General features: G+C 33.5%; 3 protein-coding genes and 1 pseudogene across 4 annotated transcripts; 2 read left to right on the top strand and 2 right to left on the bottom strand.

Annotated features, from left to right (window-relative positions):
• Positions 1-116: 116 nt before the first annotated feature.
• LOC120183927 (cell division protein FtsZ homolog 2-2, chloroplastic-like) lies at positions 117-21,966 on the bottom strand. 2 transcript variants are annotated; one of them, XM_039188516.1, is made up of 9 exons: positions 21,956-21,966; positions 15,161-15,165; positions 3,910-4,662; positions 2,953-3,252; positions 2,124-2,214; positions 1,700-1,824; positions 1,214-1,306; positions 354-419; positions 117-281 (listed from the first exon to the last, which is right to left on the bottom strand). In XM_039188516.1, the coding sequence occupies exons 3-9, from the start codon at positions 4,552-4,554 to the stop codon at positions 153-155; spliced, it is 1,449 nt and encodes a 482-aa protein (XP_039044447.1). In that variant the 5' UTR covers positions 4,555-4,662; positions 15,161-15,165; positions 21,956-21,966; the 3' UTR covers positions 117-152. The 2 variants fall into 2 exon arrangements, with proteins under 2 accessions (XP_039044447.1, XP_039044446.1); XM_039188515.1 differs by lacking the exons at positions 15,161-15,165; positions 21,956-21,966 and adding an exon at positions 5,016-5,123 and having other exon boundaries at positions 3,910-4,672.
• Positions 8,938-12,038, top strand: LOC120183929. Its single transcript, XM_039188518.1, has 6 exons — positions 8,938-8,982; positions 9,074-9,292; positions 10,038-10,277; positions 10,816-10,863; positions 10,983-11,060; positions 11,559-12,038. Exons 2-6 carry the CDS (start codon positions 9,128-9,130, stop codon positions 12,012-12,014), a joined length of 987 nt encoding a protein of 328 aa, XP_039044449.1. The 5' UTR covers positions 8,938-8,982; positions 9,074-9,127; the 3' UTR covers positions 12,015-12,038.
• On the top strand, positions 14,731-17,456 carry LOC120183928. Its single transcript, XM_039188517.1, has 6 exons — positions 14,731-14,870; positions 15,120-15,550; positions 15,622-15,936; positions 16,004-16,045; positions 16,138-16,206; positions 16,727-17,456. The coding sequence occupies exons 2-6, from the start codon at positions 15,149-15,151 to the stop codon at positions 17,201-17,203; spliced, it is 1,305 nt and encodes a 434-aa protein (XP_039044448.1). The 5' UTR covers positions 14,731-14,870; positions 15,120-15,148; the 3' UTR covers positions 17,204-17,456.
• A 117-nt stretch (positions 21,967-22,083) lies between the features above and the next one.
• Positions 22,084-23,279, bottom strand: LOC120183874 (annotated as a pseudogene).

Below are 23,279 nucleotides of genomic sequence, written 5' to 3'. Positions count from 1 at the left end.
AGAAATTTACTTAAAATTTATTGAAGAGAGCAAAGAAAGTTGTTGAAGAACTAGATACTAACATGCTATATTCTTGAGTCGGAACGTATGTGCTAACCGAAAAAGAAGAAATGGAAACTAAGCAGGAATAGAAACACGACGCAGAGAGCTATTCAAGCTCCAGGATAGCGCGAACGTCCTTTCTTCTTCAGGAACTCCGGGATGTCGAATGAACCACCTTCATTGAAAGGGGGTCGCCTATTGATTCCAAGGCCGGTGTCTCCCTGTACTACCTGACCTGCCTGCATTTTTTAATGGGAGTTCGGTATAAATGGTGTATGAACGAGGGTTGAAGGAAGAGAGTTGCCACGCACCTGAAGGGGCCTTCCTTCGCTTTCTTCTTGACGTTTAAATCCCGTTGCGATTAGGGTTATACTTACCTAAATAAAGACCCAAAACAGATGTTTGTCATCGTATTAATGATTCATACAAGGATCATGAAGTTTGCAGTAAAAGGTCTAGCTGGTTTATGAAACATGACCTTTTTATTTAACTAAATGAAACAGTCAAAAGGGAATACCAGCATCTTTCTAGCATGTTGCTCCGACTCTTCATTTTCCAAAAAAGTATGTGTCCAACACCAATATCGGATACATACTCGAACATCGGTTTGGGGTAAGTGATTCTTTTAAAGATATGGAAAAACTTATAAAAGATTGAGCATATTCATGTTTGACACATACTGCATCCAACACTGACATTTACCATCATCAATTCAACAGTTGTCAATAACGTCGATGTGATTTGGGTTCTAAATTTGGCCTAATTCTACACTCTGAATATTTTATCTATTTTGAGAACTCGAAAACAACACATAAGCCTTTAGGGAGAGGAGAAGCAATACCATTGTCAATCTAACTGCAAGATAAGGCTGAGATACTTGTAAACAAAAATTACATATAGAACTATCTACAGAAATAAACGCGAAGGTGTCTCTTATCGAACCAAAATGTGGCCTAGAGAGTAAAGTTCATTCAAAAGAATCCATTTATTGCAGGTTTTAATACTGCTTTTCGGAGTGTTTAATTCATAGAATATGCTTTATTAAGACTACAGTTAGACAGCAGAGCTACTCAAAGTATTAGTATAGTGATGATAGAGGTATGCAAATGACAAATTGTAAATCTAAATTTTGGCACGAGTATGTATGATGTATCAACAATCATAAACTTACTTGGCCACTAAGTGATGGATCAATCACTGCTCCAAATATTAAATTGGCAGTTGGGTCTACAAGATCATATATAACCTCGGCCGCAGTATTAACCTACAGAAAGTCATCCAATGTCAAATCATGCATATCAACAGAGAAATAAAACATGTAGGCATATTCTAAAACAAACAGAAAATTCAAGATAATCAATGTCTCTGGCATATAATATTTCAGTCACTATGTACAATGCAGTATTCATTAGTATACTAGTATTTCTCATTTTCTCTGGTTTCGATACTCAAGAATGCCCATATCAGATATGGTGGGCCAGCTCAGGCTTAAATAAATATTCTCTTACCTTGAAGGGCTCCACTCCAATATGACTAAGAATGTTGCGTCATGGTAAAAGAAAGTGTATATATAGTTCGATGAGATAATACATTAAAGGTCAAATCCCCCATCCACAGTCGACTAAACACAGAGAGACTAAGAGAGTCAGACGGTTACCTCAAACAAAGTTAAATCACTTCCACCAGTTATGTTCCAAACAATGCCGGTAGCTCTTTCTATGCCAAGATCTAACAAAGGTGATTGGATAGCATTTAGTGCAGCATCTCTTGCCCGTGTTTTCCCTACAAACCAGAAAGAAACAATTAGAAAATAGTGACCTATTCGAACCAAGTGAGATGTCAACTTTCCAATTTGAAAAACTAAATTTGCCATTTCATAAACCAAAACATCATGATGGGAAGAGATCAAAGGCCATATGACATGTAAAAATTTGTTTCTTTCAAGATAAAACATCAAAACGTACAGCCAATAAGAGGAAAGGAAGGAGAGAAACTAGGTAAAATAAAATCACTTCTACTTCTGGGGGAAACTGAGGTAGAAACATTATGCATTCAAAGTCAAAGATGCTAAAGATCTTTACCAGTTGCAGTTCCGATCCCCATCAGTGACGAACCTGCATTTGCCATTATAGTTCGCACATCTGCAAAATCCACATTGACTAGTCCTGGAATCTGCTATAAGGAAACACACAACCAATTAGAGAGTGCAGAAGTATGGTCCAAACCCTGAAATATGCTTCAAGGTTTTTGCTGCCCGAAACAACACACATATGCATGGGAAGTCATGCTGACAATACTGATTTTTACAGGCTCCAAGGTTCTACTCCAAAGCATGGAAATCAATAGATTTAGCAGTATCAATGAGTATGACCAAAGTTATCCAGACTAAATAACACATGAAGACACTCCCTACCACTGCATTCTGATAACGTATAGACCCTGGAAAATATATGAGCCTTAGATAAATAGCATGTTTGACAACGAATCACAATTACTATTTACCAGAAAAAAGTGTGATATTTCATCAAAAAGTGAACTCCACAAGTATTATATGAATAAAGGGCATACCAATTTTACCACCCAAAGCCTATGACTACAAACTTCATATTGAAAAGGGAAAAGAGAGATGGAAAAATTGGCACCAAACTAATTAATTCATCCTTACCATCTAACAAACCAGATAAGTAAAACATTTTTAGCCTAAAATTTAAGGTGCACAAATTTTTCACCAATTGACCATCAATAGTGGTCATCATTAAAAATGGAAGGACAGAGTCAATTTTCAAATACTATGCGAGGAGAAAGAAAGAAAATGGCATTACAACTCTGTTTCCTTTATCTAAATATTTGGGTTTCATCTCTATCACAAAACTATGGAGGTTTTCAACAGTATCTGGAAGCATTCCATACCGTAATTATATCAGAGATACCACGCACACCTTGACGAAGAATATCATCAGCTAGATTAAATGCTTCTGTTACGGGAGTAGATGGTGAAACTGCAGTTAACAACTTGTCGTTTGGGATAACAATTAGTGTGTCAACATTTTCTCTCAGAGCTGCAATCCCTTCCTGTGCTTGAACAGCTCTCCTTCTTCCCTCAAAAGAAAAAGGGGTAGTCACAATACCGATAGTTAATATACCCATCGAATTTGCAACCCCTGCAATTACAGGAGCTCCACCAGTTCCGGTCCCTCCACCCATTCCAGCCTGCAATTGCAAGCTTTATGTCCTAGGTAAAAATGTTAAAGATACTAGAGGACAGAAGAAAGGTAAGATCTTATGTGCTCATTCTAATTTTTCCTCAGCAAATATCGATTGATGGAAACACCGCATGCAATAGTACCAGAACAAGAGGTTCCACCATGACAATTTAAAGGAAAAAAATATCAGGAGCAAGAATAAATTGTGAACAAAATACAAGACAAATCAAGCTCTAGGAAAAGTTATGATTGGCTATACAATGTTTAACTTATATGGTATAGACAAATATCTGATCCTTAGTATCTATAATGACGGCGCAGTTGCAGAAATATGACATGACTCTTACCAGTTGTCGACTTTGCACATTACTCATTAACCATTCAGTTGATTGAATAAAATTCATAAAACAAAAAATCACAGTAGTAGCAAGATTAATTGTGTTTATCAAATGGCTTGTGAATATTCGCTCTAAATATGAAGCTTTAAATATTTTCTTCAACAAATATCTTTGACTAGTCTCCAAGAGGGGTCTAGTTAATAAAAAGTTATAAAAAAGGCCCAAAAACAAAGGCAATTCAGATTAAAGCCACTCATGAAATTTGATTAGTAATAGTACTAGTAAAATTAAAATTTCTACCTAAATAATCAAGGATGGGAACTTACAGTAACAAAAACCATATCAGCACCAGAAAGAGCCTCTTCTATTGACTCCTTGCTTTCTTTGGCAGCATTCATGCCAATCTCAGGGTTTCCACCAGCACCAAGACCCCGAGTCAGGTCCTGACCAATTTGCAAACGATTTCCCTGAAAGACGGGTGACAATTTCAGGGCTTGAACATCAGTGTTAACAATCCAGAACTCAACACCCCGCAATGAGCTCTCTATCATGCGATTAACAGCATTTGACCCACCGCCTCCAACACCAATGACTTTGATCTTAGCTTCATTGTAATTATTTGAACCAGACACGTACCCTAAGCTCTCGGGACTAGAGCTATCCTTTCCCGAGTTGGTTATTATAGGGTTCCCTTCACCTCTAAGCATTGAAACTTCCGGGTGCATATTCAGAAAAGGGTCCTTATTTTGATATGGACTGACACTCTGAGAGTTAGAGGAACATCTAAAATGAGAAATAGCCGGCCTTTGGCTTGAAATCAAGGACCCACTTTTCCCATCACACATTTTAAAGCAGCTAAGTTTCCCTAAAGGATTCTCCTTTAACACCCTCCCTCCAAGGACATTAAGTATCCCCATTGATCTAGTATCTGAAGGTCTAATATACGGCGATATCGATAGAGCATTCACCATTTTACCGCCAGCACTAAGAAATCAGATCTCACTTAAGCTATGACACAAACCAGAAAACTTAGTAGAGTCCCAAATAGCTTAATTTTCAAGTTTCACAATCAAAATTTTCTCTCAATACCTGCATAAAACACAATAAAATAAAAAATGCATTAAAAAGATTCAGAAATTAACCCTTTAGCTCAACCACGATCGTCGCTCATTTAACAGCATCAACTTAAAATTAAGAAATCAAAATAAAAATAAACCTCAACCCAAAGATAAATGCTAAATAGGCTATAATGTTCTAAATTGAAGAGCACATTGAGCTTCAAAACGTAAAGTATAACATCAAACGAATTGCAGCTAAAACCCATAACCATAAATTAAAAGGAAAAAAAGTGCACAAATTACAAAAAGAAATGCAAATGGAATCTTGACAGACAAAATGGCATCTGGGTTTTAAAGAGAAAGAAGAAAAGAACCTGAAAGAGATGCAGAGTCCAAGATAACAGAAACAACGAAGCTGTATGAATTCATTTGTCAGGTTCGATAGGGAAAAAATAATAATAAAATCAAAAAACAAAAAGGAAAGTGGTAAAATTCAAGGCTTTGAATTGATGAATAGTTCTAGGGTTTTAAGTGGGTGTGAATTTATAGCCCTTTCGATTCTTAAACCCTTTGTTTCTTTCTTTGTAGATATTCGTAGTCTTTTTCCTTTTATGGACCAAAAATAGGCAAATTAGGCCTAATTAGGGTAAACATTCAATTAAGTCAAGTCAAGTTAAAAAATTTTGAGTTATTCGAGTTGAGTTTAAAAAATTCGATTCGAGTTATTCGACTTTATGTACTAATTTTATTATAATTATTTATAGCATTATGACAATGATTTGTTTCATTTTTTTTGACTTTATCTAACCATAATATATATATATATTATTCTTTCATATTATAATATTATTTAATATATCAAATATAATCTAAAATTATAAAATATATTCATAATATTATATTTTAAAGAAAGTGTTTTGAGGGTAAAATATTGATGAGAGTATAAATGAGTCAATGAATTGATGAGAAGAAAAAATTTACAAACAATTGTAGACAAAAGACCAAATTGAGTGAAATGTAAAGTTTAGGGACTAAATAAAAAAGATAGTATATCTTTAGTTAAAAAAATTAAAGTTACACGAGTATTCTATTGTGGTATATGAGCATGTGGTTCAAATTTGGTAAAAAAAGTGACTTGAAATAAATCACAAATTAAAGGAATAAGGAGATTATGAAAAATTGAAGGACTAAATTGAAAAATAAAAAATTTGTTATCAAAAAGAGGAATTGAAAGTACACATGTATTCTACTATGGTTTAGGAGCATGTGACTAAAATTTGGTAAAAAATATATTTAAAATAAATGACGAATTGAAGAAATAAGGAGATTATAACAAATTTAAGGACTAAATTGAAAAATAAAATATTTTTATCAAAAAGAGGAATTTAAAGTACACATGTATTATACTATGGTTTAGGAGCTTGTGGTTCAATTTTAATAAAAAATTGACTTAAAATGAAAGAGTAATTGAAGAAATAGTTAAATCAGGGATTAAATCGTAAAACTTTCAAAGTATTGGTCAAATTTTTTATATTTTGAGTAACTCAAAAATTCAAAAATTCAAAAATTCAATTCAAATTGAACTCGAAAACCGAATTTATAATTCGAGTTGACTCGAATAATTTGAAATTGAAAAAAAAATCAATTTTTCGAGTCGCATCGAGTTTTGATCACCCCTAGGCCTAATAGGTTGGGCTGATTAAAAAATTGACCCATTATATTATCTCAAAAATTAATTTAGAATCTACGACATTTTCTATATTGACTTAAAACTGATCACATAGGTCTAATGAGTTATAATAAAATACAATTTTATTGGAATTTGTCATTATGACGTAACAAATTTTAATAAAAATTATATTTTTTTAAACTTATTACGTTGACATGACAAGTTTAAATAAAAAATATTATATAAAAAAATTATCATACAGGTGAAACGAGTTTTTCTTACACTAAAACATTTACTGTAAATCTCAAATTAATTTTGAAATCAATTTTTTTTATTTACATGATGTATTGGGTCATTTTTGTCCAAAAAAATATGCTTTTCCCCGGTCCAAGAAATGATTCAGGCCGTTCGTTGAAGTGGAAAGAACAGCCCGAGATATCCATTTTCTTATAAAATTTGGTCATTATTCATAACCAAACGCCAACCATTTATTTATTTTTATTTTTTATCATGCAAAGAGAAAAACAGTTGTAAAAATTCTTATTTTTCATTACGATTTTTATCGTAAAAAACAAAAAATAGAAACTTTAAAGACAATTTTTTTGAGAAGAATAATATCAAATTTAGACCATAAAATGAATATGAAAAATATTAGAAGAAAAAACTTATGTATTTTTTTATTAACCTAAGGTGATTACAAAATAGTATCTGTTCTAAATATTTTTAATTATTTAATAATAAATGCTCAATAACTATGTTGTAGTTACTGATGCTCGAACCTCTAGAGCAACAATAATTTATTTAACTACTGAGATAAGTTGATTCATGCAAAAAAAAAAAAACTTATGCATCTAAAATTTTTGTACATGCTCACGTAATATGTTAAAGTTTTTTTCTTAAAAAATTTAGTTATCTATAAAACTAAAAATATTCTATTATATTTTAAAATTATTAATAAATATATTTCAAGGAATTTTTATAATATTATTAGACTATTATATTAATATTAAATACATAAATAAAAGTATTCACTATTAATAATTTAATAATATTATTTTTAAGAAATTAATAAATAATATAACTTTTATTAATAATTTATTATATATTATTAAAATAAAAATATAATAGTATCGTATATTATTATAATATAATTGAGTATATTTTTGTTATATTATTATATTATATTATTAAAATATTAATAAATATATTTTAAATATGTTAATAATTAATATTTTTATTAAAATTATACTAAAATATCATATTAATATTAAATTTATAAAATAATATTATTTTGAGTATTTATGCTTTGAAGTGAAAAGTTTGGAAGATGATTTACGAAAAATTAAACCGTAAGTCATTTTTCAAAAAATTTAAAGGAAATTCTATTGATTAGGAAAATATTTTACATTGATCAATATATTTTCTTCCAACCAAACAAAAAAATAAAGAAAACGTTTTCCGAAAAATATTATACGTAAAACAAACGGACTGTATATACAATTCCATAGCCAACCAAAATTGAAAAGTTCGCATATTCCATAGCCAACCAAAATTGAAAAGTTCGCATATTCCATAGCCAACCAAAATTGAAAAGTTCGCATAACTCTAGTGATTTTCATTAGCTCCGTGACATTAGATGACAGGTCATTGTCTTCAATGAAATATCTATTTATGTACGTATGGACAACAACATTTTATCTTCTTCAATTCATTTCCAGTCTTCCTTTTGCAGTAATTAATCACTTCCGAACACTCCGGTTTAGTTTTGGTCTGCAAGAGGAATGGCAGAAGCAATTGCTTTCAACGTCGCTACTAAACCGAGCCCCCCTGTTCTGCAGTGACTCGGCTTGCGGTCAAATTTCAAAGACAACCTCCGAGACCTCAGAAGCATCGTATTTGTTATTGAAGCTGTGCTTATTGATTCTGAAGAGCGGTCCGTGTCGAGCAATCCTGGCAAATACCGTCTTGAAAAAGCTTGAAGATGCAGTTTACGACCCGTTGGACGGAATGCACCGTGCAGAAGCTTTGCTAAGATGAGTTTCGAATGGGAACAAGCTGACGAAAGAGGTAAGACCAAGGCCATTAAGGCCAGGTTAGCTTCCATTCAAAGTGAGACCAAGTCATGGCCAGATCGCATGGTATTGGTGCCCTTATGTAGGGTATCGGTATCCTGCAGCTGCAATGCCTTATTAGGCAAATTTGCCAACTTTAGGAGCTTCCAAACATACCAAAATGACCTGTAAACTTAGCCCAACCAATTCGAACACTTTAGAAGCAGCAAAAACTACATAGAAACATGCTTGCCCGACCAATTCATCATGAGCTTGTAACATATCATATTTTTTCATACATATATCATACTTCCATATTCAACCAATGAACCAATGATGCATAGTATACATGTCAAGTATGCTTCAAACTTCATACTTATCATATCGAACGTATACATGTAATTAAATGCATCTTTAACCTTTATCAATGTAGGAATTTATCATCAAACGTATTTATCGTTTAAAAACCATAAAAGGAGACGTCGTTGGCATCGAGTGACTGATTTTACCGGTGAATCATCAACTTCCGTGGAACCAGAGACTTCCGTGGAATCATCTAACTTGGTTTTCCAGGAGCTGGGAAAAACAAGGGAACATGATTCAATCTTACTTAATAATACGGTATGTGTAAATAAAACAATGAGCTCCCTAAATACGCTTCTCAACAATTAACTTTGTTGTAATCGTCGTCGTTGTTGTTTCTGTTTGTTAGTTTGCAGTGTTGCAAACTTTAGCCAACCGTTCCATCGACATAGACGGCAATGGAATGGAAGACGATTCAAGTGGAAATTTCACCGGTGGATTGCCGAATTCCAAGAAACCGGCAAAACCGACAAAGAAAGCACATACTTATGAAGAGCTCATCAGGCATAAATCTGTGGGGAAAAGTGCGACGGTTTTGATAAATCAAATCAACAAAAGGATGAAGAAGGTAAAGTCTCTTACCTGAACTTGGTAATTCATATTCAATTCACATATATGACGGTCCACCCTAGTAAATGAATGGACTATGGCTTTCTAAGCAAGGCTTATTTCTTTCTCATTATGGGAATAATAAATAATAGGATAAAATACACATATGGTTCCTGACTGAGTTGTTTGTTGATGTTATTTTGTTAGATCCTTCAACTATTAAAAACTATAAAATAGTAATTCAATTATTTATATGTTCTAAACTTGCAGTTTTTCGTTAAAAAATTAACGGTTATTTGAGCTAGACGTTGACATTTTGATTGAGATATAATAAATCATATTTTAATGATGTTTACTAGTATCATCCTTTCTTTCAATGATTGACTCGACGATATAATGTTTCAAGCACAAGCTAAACAATATAATGTAAATAGAGAGTTAGTCCACAAAATATAGCTTAAACGGTTATGTGATCATACTTTATCATATCTCAATCAACAAGTTAGTGTCTAGCTCAGACGATTGTTAATTTTTAACAGACAATGATGAGTTTAGAACATATGAATTGTTAGGAGATCATTTTATAACTTTTACTAGTTGTAAGTCTCAACAAAACAATATTTTATAATCGAGAAATCAATTTATAACATTTAATAATTAGAGACTCTGAGACTCATTACTACAATACCTTATAGTCAATGACCATTTATATACTTTATTCTATAAATGCAACACTTGCATTGACACTGTCTCTGTGTTGTAAGCTGAGGGACATAAAATTTGAATTGCGCCGCACCCTCGAGCAAATCAAAACGCCATGGCCACCGGGAGCCAAACTCCCACAAATTATGAAAGATATGGATGCTATGGAAGCTGAAATCCGAAGAATTAAACAAGATATATTGAAGATACCCGTCGATTACAAGGAACATAAATTAACACAAGTTGAGGCAAAGCAGAGATTGGTCGAGATAGAAAACCAGGAGTTAAATAAATCCCTTCAGGTGCGTAACTGTTCACAAATCTTACTTTGAAATTCGGATTTCATTATCTAAATCTCCAAATTTTCAGCATTCGCAAAATGCAAGAACTCGAATTCGCCGGGTATGCTAATGTTCGCAACTCTATTTAGGGCTAGATTTTATTACATAAAGGCAAAAATACCAAAATTAGCCCCCGGCATTTACTAAAATTGTCATTTTGCCCTTTATTATATTTTTTTGGAGTATTTTGACATGATGTTCCACATTTTAGAGGGAAAACCCTAACATTTGACAGGATATAATTTTGTCCCTTATTTTTTTTCCTGGGGTATTGTAGCCCTCAACGTTCTATTTTAGGTTAATAAAGGCTCTTATTTTGACGTGTTAATCGTGTGTTAACTAATGATTTTCATCTATAGAGGAGTCCTTTTGGCCCAAAGTGAAATGTCGGGAGCCAAAATGCTAAAAAAATGGGGCCAAAATGACCATTTCGGTAAATATTTGGGGCTATTTTTGGCATTATGTCTTACCTAAATCTCCAACCAACTATGTTTTTCAGGAGCTGGAAAAAACAGGGGAACTTGGTTCAATCTTCCTTGATAATAAGGTACGCATGTTTATTGAGGTTTGAGTATACATTTCATATCTGAATGAGACAATTTATCGAGCTCCCTAGATACGCTTCTCTACGATTAACTCTGTTGTTTTTCTCTTTCTGTTTCTCAGTCTCTTTCGTCACAAAATTTAGATGAACATGTCATCGACGTGAATGACAATGGCATGGAAGCTGGTTCAAGTGGAAAGGTTAGAACGTTGACTCGAATCCCACATCTCCTAAAGTCACGTTTCAAGTGTATATATATATATATATACACAATTAAATAGTATCATAACATTATAGATATTTACAATTAATTTTAAATAGACTCAAGAAAGTTTGAGTTGTAAGACTAGTCAACTTGAATAACTCGAATTTTTTTATACTCAATGCAACTTGATTCGATAAAATACTCACCCCTAATTACAATAACTGGGTAATAATGACAAGAATAAATATTGCAGATTGTGGTATTCAAATCCGACATCAGCTAAACTCACCTTTCTAGTATAGCTGCATGAATCAATTATTCTAAATCATAAAACAAAATACTCCTGTCTTGGTTATATAGCCCCTCATCAAATGCATGATTAACGCTCAACGAATTATCACATTTTGGAACTACAATTTGGATACTTAGATTTAACTATTGAACTCTGATTGTCCCCTTTTTTGTGTGTTTTGTGTTCATGTTCAATGGATAGATTTGGATCTTACTCATTGCCAACACTGTGATAGAGCTTCTATCAGCAACTTTCGATCAGCTTTCTTCCACGCATAAGCCGGAATATGCTTTGGTAGCAATGTTAATGGCTCTCGTAGGTTTGCTCGGATTCACGATGGAGCTGGCTTATGAGGGAAGAAAGGAAAAGGCGAGATGGAGATGGGATCAGGAGATCCCATGGTTTTATTGTCCCACAGCGACTCCGACAAGGTACAGGCGCTTCGGTAGCTTTGCAAAAATATTTGGATTGGTATGTGCCGTGCTTCAAAGTATTTCAGCAATTGTGGCTTATGCCTTTTATAGCCATCATTCTGATAATCCCATCAAGGTGTCCATTTGGCCAATTATCTTTGCAATTTCTCTATTGTTCTCTCAATTTCTAAAGGATCGAAGTCCGAAGGTGTCGGCGCTTGATCATAAAGATCATAATGTATAGCTGTTTTTATGCATGTAGAGGTTGTAATTAGGATGATAAAGGATTTTCTGATGGCTAACTTCTGCGCTGAGTTGCTTCTATCTATTTGTGCTGAATGATTGACGACGTGATCAAATCTGTTTGATGAAATGCATAAAAGAACTTCCGAAAAAAGAAAAATTAGTTAGACCTTTTTTTGGAGTCATAACTAAAGTCAATTAAAGGAAAATGTATTCCAAGCCATTCAATTATTTGTTGAATTATAAATGGATCATTCAATTTTAAAAAATTATTCAATTAAATTTCGTTAAAATGAGCATGGATGAAATGTTACGAGAAAAGTCAGGAGGGTGGAGGATGGAGGGATGACGATGATCGGTGAAAAACAAGAAATTTGAGAGGGAGAGAGAACAAGAATTAAATTGATATATATATTTTTTTAAAAAGATATACTTTGTATTGAGGAGTCGGGAATACAAAGTACTTCACAACCAAATGCCTCATTAAAAAACCTCCCTAAACCTATTTGGAGGAAAAAGAGTACGCTTTGGCGTGAACAGTCTAGTAACGGAAAGCAGCATCATTAACTAAATCTAACAGCATTCAGAGTGAAACAAACAAAACAGTTACGCAATACACATACAAATTCCTACAACAGCAGCCCCAATCACCTCAACGACCTACACAACCGGAGTGTCCTGAAACGGAGCAACAGTACACCATCGCTCAAAGCTTAACATACCAGTACAACATCCTGCACAGAACGTACATAAAAACCCACCAGCGCAAACAACCAAGCAAGAAAGTAAAAATTTATAAAATGTTTAAGTTTTGGGAATTAAAATTGTTATTGTATTTCAAATTAAGAATAGATTCCTTAAGTAACGTCAGGGATTCGAATCCTGACATTATGAATGGAGCAAATTAGGTTGGAAGGGTTGCCCACAATGGACCTCTACAGTATATGATCTAGATTAATCGATGAATAGGTCAAATATCAATGGTTATGCTGAAAAAAGAGTGACTTAAATGTTACAGAATCTTAATTGCACGACTTGATTATAACTACTAATTAAATAGCATGAGATGTATGTTACCCATAAATTAATAGTTTCAGGGTAGGGCTGTAAATGAGTCGAGTCGAGCTCGAGTATTGCTGATTTCAACTCCTCAAAAACTCTGAAATGGAGCTCGACTCGTAAACTCATGAGCCTAAAATTTTCAAGCTCAATTCAAACTCGAAATCATGAACTGAAACTCGTAAAAGCTGAAAAAGAAAAAAATCTTAACTCGATTAAAGCCTCAAACTCAAACTCAAACATAAACCTTAAATACATGAAAACTTTATACTGCATTTAAAAAAAAGTCAACAAGTAAATGTTAATATTATTAATAATTTATTTTTTTTAAATATAAAATCTTATTAAATTATATTTTCGAGCTGCTCACGAGCTTTTCGAGTCGAGTATCAAGTAGCTCATTTCGACTTGTTAAAAACTCAAGTCGAGCTCGAGATCAAGTCAAGTATTTATTAAACTTTGATTGACTCAATCTCGAGTAGGTCATGATCTGTCTCGTCTCATTTACAATCCTATTCAAGGGTTTGATGTGATGGAAGTGAATTTCAAGCGGTGTGCGCTAAACTCTTAAACCCTCCATAGGTATAATATCAAAATTAGCCTACAACATTTATCAAATGGTCATTTTAGCTCATACTCATTTTTTGGAATATTTTTACCTCTCAACATTTTATGTCTAACATTTGATAACTAGTCACTTTTATCCTTATTTTTTTTCTAAAACATTTTGACACCTAACATTTTATTTTAGGGTAAAAGGACCCTTATTTTGAAGCGTTAACGGTTTCCATCTACGGAGGGTTCTTTTTATTCTAAAATAAAATGTTGGACCCCAAAATGTTCTAAAAAAAAGACTAATGTTACTATTTTGGTATTATTCCCCCTCTATATAAATATTTTCCTTAATGGGGGCTAATTTAAAATGGAAAGGGGACATGGCAAATATATGTGGTGATGTGGACGATTTTTCATTGACATGAATTCTTGTGTCATCCATGTCATTTTTCTTTTTTATTTTATATTCTTCTTTCAAAGATAAAAGTTTTACAAATATATCTTTATGTAATGCTGATGTTACAATTATCATTCTTCGGCATCTTCTCCGAACACTCAAGATACCTGCAAATTCTCTTTATTGTCTCTTATCATTTTTTCAGTTTCATTTTTTTAACCTAAATCACTTTAAAACTCAAATTTAAACACAAAACTCATAAAATCCCTAATCACTTTGATCTATAATATCCACCATCCAATCAGTGTGGAATCAAGATATAAAACTCACTTCCTCCTTCTCCACCTTCCGCCATTGAGATTTGAAAGAATATGCTTCATTATCGAGAGATCAAAGAGAATTCGAAAACTACAGGTTTTTTCAAAAAAAAATGAAAAAAATTGGGATCATTTCATACTTTTTAAAAGAAAAGTATCCGGTCATAATAATACGTAAGCATTTCATGGCAGAGTGATCAAGATAGGAGAATATCGAAAGCCCTTTTGTAAATTGAAAATTTTAAAATTTTAGTGCCGAAATTAAGAGTGAAAAGAAAGTTGTGTGGTGAAATCTATAATTTACTCATAAAAAATAAACTCAAATCGCAGCCGTATATCATGTTGAAGTAAAGAGTCTTCGCGCTTCATATTATAACAGCGAACTCTCTGTCTCGCGCATTGCTCAAAATGGGAATTGGCCTGTAAGTAAAACCCCCAACAATGAATGATGAATCCCTTCTTCATTTCATGAGCTCTACTCTTCGGCAGCTGTCCCTTTTCCCATCTTCTCTTCACTACGCCAAAGCAGTTAAGTTCTTCTAGTGAATCTACTAATTCATCTATGATCTATCATAATCTTGCTTTGGATTTTGCACAATTTCCTTTACTGGTAGTTTCTTTTGTTAGTTTGTAGTTTTGTATACTTTGTTTTGGAAGATATTTGGTGCCGTTGACTTGCTTGTTCCTTTCAATTTGGCGCTGTTGACTTGTCTGTTCCTTTCTATTTTTGATCTGAATCGGAAGAATCCGTTGGTGATTTTGATTGTTTTCATTTCAGTTATTTAGAAATTTTCAGATCCGTTCAAGATGAGCCATGACGATTTCTGGAGGGACATAGTTATTTATAGTCCCATTATGGATTTGGATCATGTTTTCCCTCCCATAGGAGAGCTTCAAGTTCAACAGCCTGATAATGCGCCATTCGAAGTACAACCCAGAGCGAACGAACCACCGATATCGATCGGTGATAATCAGGAGAACTCGTCGAGCAGGAAAAGAGATCCGGAAGTAGTTTCTCCTAACTTATCGGACGCCAAAGGAAAACGCCCAAGGAGACGGAGTACCAATTCTACCGGTGAATCGTCAACTTCCGGGGAACCAGCAAAAACGAAGAAGGAAACATCGGCTTACGCCGAGGAAATCAGGCATTTAACTGTGAAGAAAAGTGTGAAACTTTTGATAGATCGAATCAACCATAGGATGAAGAGCGTAAAATCTCTTACCTGAACTTAGTACTTCACATTCAGTTCACATATATGACACCGTCTCTATATTGTAAGGTGAGGGAGATACAACTTAATTTACTCCGCACCCACAACCATATCAAGTCGCAATGGTCAATGGCAGCCGAACTCCAAAAAATTATGAAAGATACGGGTGCTCCTGAAGCAGAAATCCAGAAATTTATGGAAGATATGATTGCTACGGAAGCTGAAATCCAGAAATTCATGAAAGATATGGACGCTACGGAAGCAGAAATCCAAAGGATTAAACAAGTTATCACGAAGATACCCAAGGATGGTAAATTAACAGAAGCTGCGGCCAAGCAGAGATTGATCGAAATGGAAAACGAGGAGTTAAATAAATTCCTTCTGGTATTCTATTTCCCCATAAATCTCACTGTGAAATTTTGATTTCATTATCTAAATCTCCAAATTTCAGGATTTGCAAAATGCAAGAAAGATGTATAAACAAATCCTTCAGGTATGCTACTGCTCACAATTCTAATAGAAATTTGATTTCATGGACTAAATTCTCGATTTAACTTTATAACTTGTTTTTTTTTTCTTTTTCAGGAAACGGAAAGAATTGATGAAAAAACAAGCAAATTTCTACCATTCTTCCTTGATAGTAATAATAATATGGTATGTATATTTCTTATCATTTTTATTAGCAACGTAGTAGTATTATTTCTTGAAAAAGATGAACATCTATAAATCACATTATAATTCTGTCCTTTCCCATGCGCTAGAGTTAAAAAAACAATTTCAGCTATAAGTTGGTTAAATTGAGTGTGAGCATGACTACTGCCCCATCAACAACCCTCTCAATCCATCCCTGAATGCGAGTGTTGAATACATATTATGTATAGGGTATCATCAACTTTTTTTCATGTGCGGTCATAATCATATTTTAATCATGTAATTTGAACTTTTAAGTTTTATCTATTTGAATTTTTTTTTAAATTAAAATTGATTAATTTATTAAAAATAAATTAAAATTTGTACAGGGTATCCAATTACCTAAACTAACTAATAGTCGACTTGCAGATACCCGAATATCATAAATCAAGACACCGGCTAACTATTTTGGTACCCAATATTGTACACTCCTAATATATCATTGTTTTGACGACTTGTTTTTTCTTCATGTTTGTTGCTTTAGTTGGCTTATGGAATACCATCTGATATCAAAGAAATTGATGATCAAAATCAAGATCAAGGAGGTTTATCAACTTCGGTTGCTTCACAGACCGAATTTTGTAATTTTAAGAACCAATTTCTTCACAAAGAGAACAATAAAGTTGGTTTTCAAGATTTCGAGGGCTTGCAAGAGGCATTGGACAAAGCTGGCTGGGGGAAAACTCCAGATTACTTAGAACACATTGCTAAGAAAATCGAAACGGACATCGGTAAGCAGATTAACAATCCGCGTATCCGTGTTCTGCTCTCCGCTACGATCAAAGAGATGAAAGATTTGAGAGTCGAGGAAATGGAGTTGGACATGTCTAACATGTTTAAAAAGTGGGCGGCCACGCTCAATTCCGCCAAGGAAGATGGTTTTCAAGTGGAATTTGCTTACAACAAGCTGGAGAAAATTATGGGTCTCTACTTTTATTATCATCAGAATTTAAAAGGCTAAGGTTTGGGAATCGTATATGGCCAAGCTCTCTTGGTTGTACATCAAAGGGTACTTTGCAGTTGCAGAAAAAACTTTGGTAAATTGCCAGAACAGATGAGCTTCTATTCGGATTCTATTTCGGACTTGGTTTTGGTACTTTTCTCTATAATCATATTTGTATTGTGCTTTCGGTATCTCGAGCCTTAGATTTGTATTGTGTTTATGTATTTTGTTGTGATATAATCGTATTACAAGGATTCAAACTTTGATATAATCATATTTGTATTGTGCTTTCGGCAGAATTTATTGATTGATTAATTCATATCAGATACTGTAGGAGTAAAGACGACTCTCTCAATCCAGTTTACTCCATTCGCAAACACTAGGATTCGAACTCCTAATTTTACATAAACGATCTAATGTTTCACTCCACTAAACTAATTAATTGTTAGGATAGGTTATGTTTTTATTTAATGTTTTGCAACAAAAATAATATTACAAAGATAAATTACATTGACATGTCACTAAATTGTTATCAAAATCATAGATGTATCATTAAATTTCAAAAGGTTACAAACAGGACACCTAATTAATCGAATATTATAAATAATTATTAGTAAGATTATAAATGGGACACTCATTTATTAGATAGATTAAAAATGGTTTTTCCATTACAAAAAGTCACAAATGAGTCTCTCAATTAATCAAAAAATAAATTATTTTGAGTTTTGGGTATCTTGAAAATCATGGATTTTATTTGATGATCCAAACGACGGAGAGGTTGTTGTTGACAAGATGAAGAACATATCCCGAGATGGAGGTCATCTAATGATGGATGGCGTAAATGAGGTTCAAGAAGTGTAAAAGTTATGAGTGATTTGATGACTTTTGAGAGAGATTTTTTAGTATCTAATATGATGAATTAAATGGGAAGATCGAATTGAATATTAGAGTAAAATTTGAGATTTATCGACTGTAACCTTAGACCCGACCTAAAATTTACAATTAAATCAGGGTAGTTTTGTTGATCATAAAAATGGGTTTATGAACGATCTTAGTTTAATAAACTATCTTAAAAACATATATTGATTATAAAATCATAAATAAACTCATGTCACAGTTAAAAGGGGTTAAATATAAATATTTAACCTCGAACAGTAGAAAATCGAGACTGCTTCCCGATAGCCAAACATGTTATATATAGGGATAATATGAAAATAGAAACAAAAACAAAGTGAGCTACAAAGCTCAGCGTGTCCTCTAAATACAAGTAATGATTCATATATTTCAGGCATAAATATAAAAAATAATAAAATAATTAACAGTATAACCAGATATTTATTGTCAAGAAATCATGTAGAGTTTCTCACAACCCTACCTCTCGCATAGATGAACAGAATGGAAAACACTACCTGCTGAGAGGAACATGATATCTCTAAAGTGGATCCAGAGTAAAAGACAAACATCATAATGGGGACGTTACCATCTAAAGAGGAGCCAAATTTAACCTCCAATGAGGAACTCATCGGAAATCATAAAAATGACGAGTATGTTGCCCTCCATAGAGGATCCCATGCAGAAATAGGACGGGGATATGATCTATGCAGAATCAGGAAAGGGATATAATCTCATACAAAATCAAGACTAGGATATAATCACATACAGAATCAGAATAAGGTTATTATCCTCAGTAAAGGATTCTATGCAGATGACAGAAATACATTAATTCATAGTTTAAAGACGATGCAATAACAATAAAGAATCTGACATATCATAAATAAACATTACCATAACATGAACATACTAGTATATAGAAACATACAATATTATAAGATAAAACTATTAAATGTATCATACGGGTCAAAGGAACACACCTATACCAGTTAATTTATACCAATCATAACTTATGCTTTCCACGAATAGTAGTAACAGGTCCTGTGGAATGGGGATATGTATTTTAAGACGAGTGTGCGGAATCGAACTAGGCTTAGCAGGAATAATCAAGATTTACCGAAAACCGATGCGGAGATAAAAAAAAATCACCTCATAGAACACGTGCAAATACCAAAACAATATTCAGTACATCAATATCTCATAATTATAAGTGAAGTTTCTGCCAGAACATTATTCCAGTAATCAATGGATATGGGATCCACCTTATTATACCAAAACACCTCGCCATTCTTTGCATCGTCTTCTTAGATAATTCCAAAATGGCAAATCACGTTTAATTATGAATAAGGAGGACCATAAGTGATAACTTCATACTAGTCAAAAATGCAATTTCCCCTGCTAAGACGTTTGTGCCAATTTCGACAGAAGATTGGCCCACACGGGACTTGGGCTCGACAAAACGGCAAGATTCAATGAGCGAGTCAAGCATATGGAGACCAAATTAGGGATGAGCATGAGTCAGATCGAGTTTTTGATTCACCCGAAATCAGACCTAAAATTATAAATCTTCCACTAGATCCGAATTCGACCCGAAAAATATACACATTCTATTTGACATGAACCTGATTCGATTTTTTGTGATAAAAAATGAACCCGACTTGACACGAAATAATATATTTATTAAGAAATATTATATAGGGGTATTATTGCAATCATCCCAAAATATAATGTAAAATTACAATTTCATTGACATCCCTTCAAAATGTGTGAAATTACAAATTGATATAACCATACAATTTCTTCGTTTGCCCCTAAAAAATTTATAATTCAATTTTGGTCTATGAGAAATCTTGTAGCTTCATCCTTGATTTATATATACAAAAAATTTCATATACGTGTATAGATTGGTCGAAACTCGAAACTACATGTTAGCTGACAAGTCAAATACGATGTAAGTATTTTTATTAGGTCAAATTATTCCATAACGCCTTGTACCATATGTAAGTTGTTTATTATGTACCCAAATTTAGTGGTACTTTTCGAACCTTACAAAATGTACAATAACAATAAAACTAAATTACACGAGTTTAATGATCAAACTTAAAACATGAACTAATAGTAAAATTTGACTTAATATTATTAATACTTAATAGTTATAGTTCATGTCAAGGTTGGAACTCAAAAATTGGAAAAGGACTACAGATGACCAAAGTAGAGTACAAAGACTAAATCAGTAACTTAAAGGGACTAACCAAGGAATTTGACCTTATTATTATTGGATTTTCAATACCACGCGATGTGGATTTTCAATTATTCAGCCTTGTTTGAACTTCTTATTACATATGTGCCATCAATCCTTAACTTTAATTAAAAATACCAACCATCCTTGTCATTGCCTTTTCTCAACAACTAGTTTATATAGTAAAAAGAGACTTAACTTTCCCCATCGTCATGGAACCTCTAAACTTAAATAAATAAAATAAATTAGTCTAGACTAGATAAGGTTAGCTGTTTAATTATATATTAATTCGTAGATGTTAACATGCGCAATCTTTAAAATAAATGGATGTTGACATTTAAAAAAATGTGAAAATATATATGTGTGTATATATATATATATATATATATATTTATGTGATACAATTTATCATATTTTGATGACGTGTTATTCTGAATGATACCATCATCAAAATGACTAAAAATAAGAAAATAGTAGATAGACAAAAATGGGGCTAAATTTAAAAAAATACCAAATTTAAGGTATTAACAAATATTTTATAAAAAATAATATAAATATAAAAGCTATTAAACATGTCATTTTATACACGCAATTGGCATAAGAATGGTTTTAGGGCACAATGGAAACATATGCCAAATCTCCCACTTTCCTCTCACAATTCCTAATCTCTTCCCATTAATAAACCTAATGTCTTTCTCAATAAATTCCCATTCTCTGAATTAAACCTAACGTCTCCTTCAATCATTTACCATATGAAAACCTACCACTAACAACTAACAACCAGCTTTCTAGCTACCATCAAATCAAATCTCATGTTGTCGCAATCGGACCGATCGGTCGAAATAAAAACCAATAGTTTACTCGACTTAAAATGCTGATAGGTGACATGCGTCGTTTTACTCGTCAAAATAAAATAAACATCTTCAAAAATTAAAATAAATAAGTGAAAAGTAGAACAATGGAAGAGGGTTAATCCACAGGAAAATATTGGAATCTTTGATGCGATTTATGTTGATTTCGTCAAAAAAAAAAAATTGTAACAAAACAAAATAAAGAAAAGGGAGGTGTGGTAGGCGAATTTAAAATGAAACAAACTAAGTAAAATCAAATAAATAATTGAATAAAATAATGAATCAGAAGAAAACAGTAAATAATTTGGGAAAAATTTCGATGAGAGAAACTACCTCGAGCTAGCTTTGTTTCGATTCCTTCGATCATAGAAATATATTTTTGCTTCGGGATTCATGTCGGTTACAGTCTACAAGGTCCAACCCATTGTAACTTGCCCTTCTCTTGTGTAACCGATCTTCCCAAGTTTATCTTAGAAAGACAATTCTTGAGTGAATTAACCACATCTATTGCCGCTAAAACATTCAGATTAAAAACTGGAAAGTCTAATTAAAACGTCTCCGAAAACCAAAATGTCAGGGTGAATAATGACTAAGATTGAAGATAAAGTGGCTAAATTACAATGAGTACTTTATATATACGAAAAAACTTGCCTGATTCATGTAGAAATCAAAATGCTGATCAAATTAATAGCTGATGAGTGATGACATGTTTTTGTATGATGAGACAGTAAGCTAGAGCATAAGCTTGAAACCCAACATATACGAACCCAATCACATTTGCTGGTAGACAATACCTGAAAAAAAATACACATTTAACAAAACATGGCAGTGCAATTCATTCAAAGGTTTTATTGACGAGACACGATTTAAGATTAGTTTTACCATACACAAACAAGTTCACACAAGGTTAACCACTAAAAAGGTTCATCCGCTCATAACTTCTCCCGAAATCCCGAAATCTCTTCTTCTTCTTGCATTTGAGCAAACTTATAAAGCTTTTCATTGAAAAGCACCAGTGGATCTTTATTGATTAAATTACCACAGTCATCATACCCATCCTTCAAGAACACCGCCCAATTCATATCTGTCCCCGCTAAATAAAACGTCCAAGGCTGTCTCTTGAGCATCTCGTAAGTTTGCCTAGTCAAACTAAACTCTTCCTTAAACTCCACAATATGATGTATCAAAGCCCTCTTCTCCAAAGTCAAGCTAAAAAACTCATGTATAATTCCAACCCCGTATTTTTCCGCTTCCAAACTCCACAGGTCCAACTTCCACCCATCGGAATAAGGTGAAACCAACGGTAACGTGTTTAGCAAGTTAAGCTTCTTCACATCATTTTCCTCCAACCCTAAATTTTTCCCATACTTAACCGGGAACTTGAAAGCTTTCTTAACCTTATCTTCATTAACTAAAAACCCCCTCTCTAATGCACTAACAGCTAAGCTCGGATCCCAGTTTACTAACTCAAGTACTTGCTTTCCATCATCTTCAACCACGAGACGAAAATAATCCGGGTACTTCACAATTTTGTCCTTGAAATCCTCAGGAATTCCAAATATAAGCCGTTTATGATAAATCTTGCTTAGCGGAATCCGCTTATTCTTCGACATCATTAACAATTTACGGACTTTCGTGACTCGATCTTCTTCCATTGCTTCCATGATTGATCTCTCTTCGAGGAGTAATTGGTCCATAAAATCGGTAAACCCGAGCCAGATTTTGCTGACAGAGTGACGGTAGGTGGTGAAGAGAAGCGGGTGACGGGAAATGGATTTGGTGACTTTGCGGCCGCGGGGAAACCGAGTTCCCGATAGAGTTTTCCGGCGTCATCGAGGCGGAGGACCTGCTCGGGCTGTTTGGATAGGAATTCTTTGGTTTTGGCGAGGAATCGGAAGTTGACGTCGCGGGTGAGGAGCGCCTCGAAGTGGGGGATTTTGTTGGATTCGGGCGTGACGGATCGGGTACGGGGAGAGTCGGGTTTGGGGCTTTTGGGTTTGTGTTTCCTTGGGGTTTTGATTAAGAGGAAAGAGGTGGAGAAGGAACATGGATTTGGGAATTTAGGTTTAGGGTTTAATAAGGGTTTTTCGATGAAGAACAGCCTGCAAACCAT

Source organism: Hibiscus syriacus, unplaced genomic scaffold (genome assembly GCF_006381635.1).
Source record: "Hibiscus syriacus cultivar Baekdansim isolate YM2019G1 unplaced genomic scaffold, ASM638163v2 tig00112852_pilon, whole genome shotgun sequence".
NCBI lineage: Eukaryota > Viridiplantae > Streptophyta > Magnoliopsida > Malvales > Malvaceae > Hibiscus > Hibiscus syriacus.
The sequence above is the reverse complement of the archived record's forward strand: the minus strand, read 5'-3'. Positions and strand labels throughout refer to the sequence as shown.